At 39.1% G+C, this 7,009-nt stretch overlaps 1 protein-coding gene across 1 annotated transcript; it reads right to left on the minus strand.

Annotated features, from left to right (window-relative positions):
- Positions 1–1,765: 1,765 nt before the first annotated feature.
- Positions 1,766–5,468, minus strand: LOC145502312 (uncharacterized). The gene is made up of 2 exons (XM_081481570.1): positions 4,588–5,468; positions 1,766–3,736 (listed from the first exon to the last, which is right to left on the minus strand). Exons 1-2 carry the CDS (start codon positions 5,102–5,104, stop codon positions 2,898–2,900), a joined length of 1,356 nt encoding a protein of 451 aa, XP_081337696.1. The 5' UTR covers positions 5,105–5,468; the 3' UTR covers positions 1,766–2,897.
- Between the last annotated feature and the right edge of the window lie 1,541 nt (positions 5,469–7,009).

Consider the following 7,009-nt stretch of genomic DNA (forward strand, 5'->3'; position numbering starts at 1 on the left):
GGATATGAAGTCCGGAGAAAAGATTTTTGTGAGAGAATCCTTATTTTCAGTTAAAGAAACGTTGGGTTATGGCTTATAGTGATTTTCCTTCTTCAAAACATTAGTGCTTAAGTGGAATTAGACTTCAATTCAATACTTCCAGTAAAGACTTCATCCAATAACTCCATATTACGCAGCGGGTATGTGATTTATCACTCACTTGGAAAATTTCGGGTTTGCTCATAGAGCACTTTGATCGTGTAGATTCAACCGAAAACACTCAAACGTTATGAGGCATGGGCGCGTTGGTCAGCCAGGCCCAAGATATGTTTTAATTGAAATAATATAAGGTTACAACAAAGTGGATAGAAGATACATCAAATGACGTCCAAGATGCGCCAAAGCCGGACACGTAAATCCTCAAAACCTCTTATTAGGAACAATAGGGACTGTGTACCCCCGACCAAATGCAGTGGCGCCACCTTTGAGGTTTTAAGATTATTATATAACTAATAATATGCATGAAAAAAATTACTCGATTCTGATTGGCTGAGAGCAGTGCAGTTCAAGTGAAACACCAGTACAAAAAGTGTAACACCGGTGCAAAAAGTGTAACACCAGTGCAAATTACACATCGCAATTCTGGATTATGATTGGCTGAAAGACAATATGAAATTTTCGGAGCCAATGATATTACGTAAAATGATGACGAAAATTTTGTGTGGAAACTTTGAAAAAAGTTTTCTCGAATGAGAAAAAATGACTTCAAGGAAGGTCTTTCGGCACTTCCTCCACGCAAACTTTTTCATGTTTATATTATTAATATTAATATCATACGGTTTTTCTCGTTCAATTTGGAATTAATTTGCACTCGTGCAAATTAATTCCAAATTGAACGAGAAAAACCGTATGATTACCTATACTAACAGAATAAAAAAATTAATTAAATAACGCTATTTAGACAACACTAGAACAAAAATAAACCTTATTCGAAAGTGCAAGGCTGACCGCTGAATGTCACAAGTTCCTTAACCGTCTCTTTTTATAAACGTTCTAACGATGAACCTTCGCGTACTACGCTCGCACCCAATTCTTTTATTTCAATAGGCCATTTCCGTGTCAAAACGAGTCTCCGTGCGAAACTGTTGGAATGAAAATGCGTTTCGTCTGTAAGTTCATTTTCATAAATCGCACGAGGTCTCGTTTTGAAACAGAGGCATGACAAAAGGCAACTAGCGCATATCACAACTCACATAGTGTTTGATTGAACTTCCGCCGGAACTCCCACATTAACGATATGATATACCAAGTACAGTAAGAACTTATCTTCACACAAAAGTGAAATTATTAAGAGTGAATAAGCAGTACTCATCGAAGGAAGAAAAAGAGGAAATCTTATCATTTCCAGAGCGAATTTTGACCTTATCTCGGATCTAGATCCCTCACGACCGAGCGTCAAACAGGGTGAAACCTGGGAAAGAAACTAATTTTGACCGTAATACACGAGTCACAATAAAGAGGATCAGATCAAAGCTTTTCCTCTCCTCTCAGGAGTATGATATATTGAATTGAATTTTCAATCAACATCGTCCTTGGTGTCGCCAGAGTGGCTGGGTGAACTAACTAGCTAACATCGCAATACGTCGACCTCATGCAGTCAGTAAAAGCAAGTTACATGCCACGAACTTCAAGACAAGCGAGCAAAATATGAGCTAAAAATTCAAATGATCACCACATCACAAAAGGACTCTGTAGTAACCCATTAATTTATTCATATGGCTTAATTATTTTGCATCAAGCAGTTAAATATATTTAATTCTGGCAATTATCTTATATAGTTTCTCTTTTTATTGCACAGTGCACATAAATCACAATAATAATCATAAATAAACCCGAGTGTGTAGAGACCAAAACTTTTCTTTATCAATCGCGGGAAAACGTGCGCATGCATTCCGTAATAAGAGCGGGAAAATCCTCGAGCCAAATCACGCTTGATCTTTGATTGGCCAAAATGAATACGTCCTCGCTCTTATTGATCAGCTCCACTTTATACACTACACACGCGCGCCTTCCTTTTGCCAAGACTAGTCCACATCCTAACGCCATTTTCCCAACGCTCAATTTCACGCCGTTTTTTCAATTTTGTTCCTAGGGCTTTTCCGTTGATGAAGTCATCGTTTTGTGGGTAATAATAATAATGACTTCATGTAATAATGACTTTACTATCGTGTCAATTACAGCTAGCAGTGGAGAATCCCCAGTGCTAATAGTGGACACCAAACTAGAACTGTCTAAACATAATATACAGGAAAAGTCCTATAAGAGAAATTAAAATTATGAGTTACAAAAATGGCAGCCACTACATCCATCTAGAATGTTGCTCAGATCTAGTCTCCGTACGTAGGTCTTAAACTGCTTGAGATTTATCGCCGATCTTTCTTTATTTTGAGGGGAGGGTTGGGGGGGGGGGGGGGAAGGAGCGGGAAGTTGGGCGAGGGGGCGAGCCCAATTAACCACCCTGGACTATTTCTCGTGATCTTCATCTTCATCATCATCATCATCATCATCATCAGTCCTCATCGCGCCATCGGACGCATAAGGTCTGATCTTCACGTGGCTAATAACAGTGAGTGCGAATTTACAGAGTTTTTCATTCTTATGACACTACACTTACTGTCTTTACTTGGTACTGTCAACAACTATAATTAACTGCAGTTTCAGCGCCCTGTATATATATCGCTACTAATCTCTCTCATTTGATATTCAAGTATTAGAATTTTAACAGTATTTGAAAAGACCTTCCACCCTAAAGGAGTTAAATTTAGAATTATTGTCTTCAAAACACCTCTTCATTTGTGTAAAAGACATTATTAACATCTTGGTTACGAGATTGAAATCACGCGAGAAGTCTCTGTCAGCTATAGTGACACTGTAGTTTTACTATCGTAATTAAACCTATTTCCAGATTCCCAGAAGCTAACGTCCATGCTTCTTGTGAAGCAGTCGGATTTATTTCCCACGTGAACCATGCAATGTTCCTTTAACAACGTCTCTATGTGAATGCCAAGCAGGCCTGCGGTCAGAATACCAGCGGTTTCTAGTATGGACGCAAGCGTGACGATGAATATTATGTGCTGGGAGAAGAACCTTCTTGAAATGGTGTGGTACGAATTTGAGAATATCATCCCACAGGCCGTGCCCTGGATAAAACACAACAACCAAACGATCCATACAGCTGGAACAAGACGAAACCAAGTGGCAAGGACCAGGAAAATAGTTTCAGCCAGAGGGAAAAAAGCAAGGATAGGAGCAGCAGTGAAGAAGAATCCGGGAGCAATGGCGCGGAGCATGGAGATGAAACTTCGACCAAGGAACTCGCCGACCATGGTGCTGAGAACGTAATGTTCAAAATGTCCCCGAGGAGCAAATTCAGGGCCCACGCCAGCGTCCTCGAATACCAACGTGGTCAGAATGGCCGAAAGAATTATATACTCGCCGAAGTACACCATAAACAAAATCAGCATGTGATGGAAGGAATTCCACATACCTACAAGTCTTTCTTTCCAGCGAGGAGTTAAACGACAGTCCATTTCAAACTTGCGCCGCTCAAGCTTAGAAAAGTACCTCTTGCCCTGTGGGCGGCGGAAAAGGTGAAGATTACCTCGAGAAATGGAGAATACCAGAAGCAATATTGGCGGCCATATCGCCGACACAAGTACTGCTGTCCGTGGATCCACAATAGCCCAGACTGTTAATCCTGTAAAAGTAAAACATTCGTGAAAATTTAAAAAAGATTTGTATGTAAAAAACAGAGTAGTTAAAAAGCGAACCTTAATGACCATGTGGACGCAGTGCGGACCTATTTATATTCAACGCTTGGGAGAATTTTCCGCGATGAAAAAGGAAATTCTGCGGTGAAAATATATTGGACACAAAACGAACGGGCTCGGTGCTTCTTTTTCAAGAATACACGCGAAAGTGGAACTCACTGAGCTTAATACATTTAAAAAGTTTTACCTCGAAAGAGACAATATAATTTATCGCCACTTGAAACCTCATAACTGTGTGTATTTCAATTATTTCAGGGCATACTTCGCTAAACCTAGCACCATAGTTAATAGAGGCTAGCACGCAAGGTTTTTGGGTTCTTACTGTGAATTTTCGCTCTTGTTAATATCAAGCGGCAATAAACCTCACAATGTGCAATTTTTTGGTTGTCTTTTCTAGTTTTGTTAAGTTGTAAATAGATTATGACGCCGCGCTCCTTGCAGAATGTTTACAAACAGGAAAAAGCGCAAAATAACACAACGGGAAACAGTGGGGGCCTATTATATTAGTACAAAAGCGCCATCAAAAACAAATTGATGCCAGTTTTAGAGCTGTATTTTCTTTAGAATATGAAGTATAATGTAAAAGAAAGTTAGGGACAAAATTTCAGAAGATTATAACGGAATTTTAGCGTTTTTGGAGATATTATACCATGGGGAGATTACAATCTCTCACCTTTCAAATAAATTGATGTTTCACACCAAAGGGGTTTACGTCATTCAACTTAAAAATTAAACTGCAAGAGATAGGTACTTAAAGAAATGTTTTGGTGTAACTTACCAACATATGAAGCAGCTCCAAAAACTCCACCAACACCAGTGCCTACCAGGAGTGAACACAAAGCGATTTCTTCCAGTTCTCTCGCAGTCTGTATAAGCAAGCTTATTTCTCCAATGCCGGTTCCCACAGAAATCAAACAAACCCCAGCCAAACGTCCGCTGAGGTGAGGAATGAAAACTGCACACAACTGTCCGACTACCACAAAGCCAGAGGCAACGAAGATCCTCGCTATTTGTGAAACGTGCTGGAAACAAAGCGACACAATCTTCAAAACACACGACGGAGCTGTCAGAGCTATAATCACGAGCCCTGTCGGTTTCTCCGTCCCAGCTAACACATCTTGCGCACCACAAACAAATGTGACGAAAGGGGCTGTAAGGGCAATTCCTAGTATAAAGTAAACCAGCGAACATTTTGGAGTCGTCTCTTCTCGCCGCCAAGACTTGAAATTCGTTTCGTCGGTATCTGAGGCAGAACTGCTAAAATATAAATCTTCTTCGGTGATTTCGGACATCATCTTCTAATCTGCTCTCGCGACAACTGCTCACCTTGCTTTTGTTTGTTGTACACCTTCGCCCACCTCAGCCAGAAATGGTGCAAACATACCCGCAGAAACTGATATAGGGAATTAAAGAAGATGTCGAGCGCCTTTCCTTTAGTATTGAGCGAATATTTTGTGGATATTTGCATGACACGACGAAATGTCGAGTGTTTATGCCCAAGAGACTTTAAACTGTATTGGAGAGTGCTCGCCCGTAACATGCCAAACGTTTCACATTGGTTGCCCGAGAAAAATGAGAATAACAAAGAAACGTTGCCACATCAACGTCAGAAGAAGATAAGCTCGACTGCTCTTCCCAAAAGCAAGAAAAGTGGTTCCTTCCCGCTGCAGTCTCGTTTACTTTTATGATTTTTCGGCTTGGCGTCAAAACTGTTGTTCACGCCGAAAACGCCGCTCCTTTGGTAAAAACTACTACAATACATCGCATCTGTTACGTTACAATACAAAAGTATTTGCTAATTTTATTTTCATTTATTCCAAGAAAGATACAAGGAATTGTTCCTTTAATTTCTGGTTAAGAACAAACGCCTGAGAATTCGGAAAGGTCCCTGAAACTTTAAGAGAGGTAGATGTGAGACAACGTTATGAAAGCGGGGTCATTTATCATTTGCCTGAAGATATTCTTAAACTGGGGAAAATACGGTGGAACGAGATACCAAAGAAGATGGAAGATACCTGAAATATATTTTAACTTTCAAACTTGAAGGAGTAATTCAAACGCCTTTGAACATTGTTAATTTTGTGAGAATTAGAATTCTGTTTCAGAGGGTTAGACTTTTTCCAATGTTACCATTTGATAATAAAGGACCTAGCTTTGCTAAAATCAGAAGAAATCTTCTAAGTCTCTTGACTTTATGATATTTTATATTATAAAGTTTTTGTTTTTTTTTTTCACATAAACGTTAAGTTCTATATTTGTTAATTTGTCTGTCTCATCAACATTAAACGTTATTTACAACAATTCGAATATTTCTAACGATAGGAAGTAGTGTGTTTCGATTCGGAACGATATCTACTGAAATAGTAGTTGTTGACAATGTCTTCTGATGTTGATCGGTTTCTAAATATTCTTAAATATTTGAGATGTTTAACAACGCTAAGTGATGCATTTTGATGGTACATGGAGCGGTACTGTTTCACTTGACTGTCGAAAAGCAATTTGTTTTGTATTACAACGCTACACGATTGGCTTAAAAAACTCGCGCCACTTTTTTCATTCAATCAGAAATAAAACTAAAACCAATCACAACTCGCTCACACACGTTTTCCCGCGCTTGGCGTCAGCTACGTGTATTTATTACGAGTTTTAATTGGTTGATTGGTTTTTCTGTGTCCTCGGCTGATTGGCAAGAGTGATTACTTTGGTTTTGGTTTCACGACACTCAGTTGAAAACCACTATAATATACAGAATTCATTAGCCGTAATGATGTCAAAGTGGCGCCAGCTGCAATATATAGTGGAATTTCTCCTTAAGCTGAAAGAGTGCGAAATTTTTTTCCCCTCTATCACGAATTTTCATACGTCCTTGATAACTCGAAGCTGCTATAAACACGAACCAGTTGTTTTCTCCTATGATGAAAACCAACCCTTGATAGCTCTAGCTTTTATATGGAATATCATTTTCACTCATATTTACGGCTTATAGCGAACAGTTCCATCATGGGTAGAAGCTGCGTCCTCTATCTTTAATATTACACTAATGAGACACAACGATCTGTGATCTGTTCAGTATGTTGCTATATTGAGAATATAATCTCCGATTAAATAATGAAATTCCGTTGTAATTTGTTCAGGTATTCAGGCTTTTCGCAGTTGATCTCCTCCACCAGAACTAGAAATATACCTTTTTGAACTCTAGA

This window comes from Orbicella franksi, chromosome 11 (assembly GCF_964199315.1).
Source record: "Orbicella franksi chromosome 11, jaOrbFran1.1, whole genome shotgun sequence".
In the NCBI taxonomy this organism is placed as follows: domain Eukaryota; kingdom Metazoa; phylum Cnidaria; class Anthozoa; order Scleractinia; family Merulinidae; genus Orbicella; species Orbicella franksi.

What these genes read in the sequence shown, in the direction of transcription:
- LOC145502312 (XM_081481570.1), bottom strand. Translation starts at nt 5,104, where the DNA reads ATGATGTCCGAAATCACCGAAGAAGATTTATATTTTAGCAGTTCTGCC. An exon ending in TGGAGCTGCTTCATATGTTG is followed by an intron (nt 3,737 to 4,587) that starts GTAAGTTACACC and finishes TTACTTTTACAG; the next exon opens with GATTAACAGTCTGGGCTATT.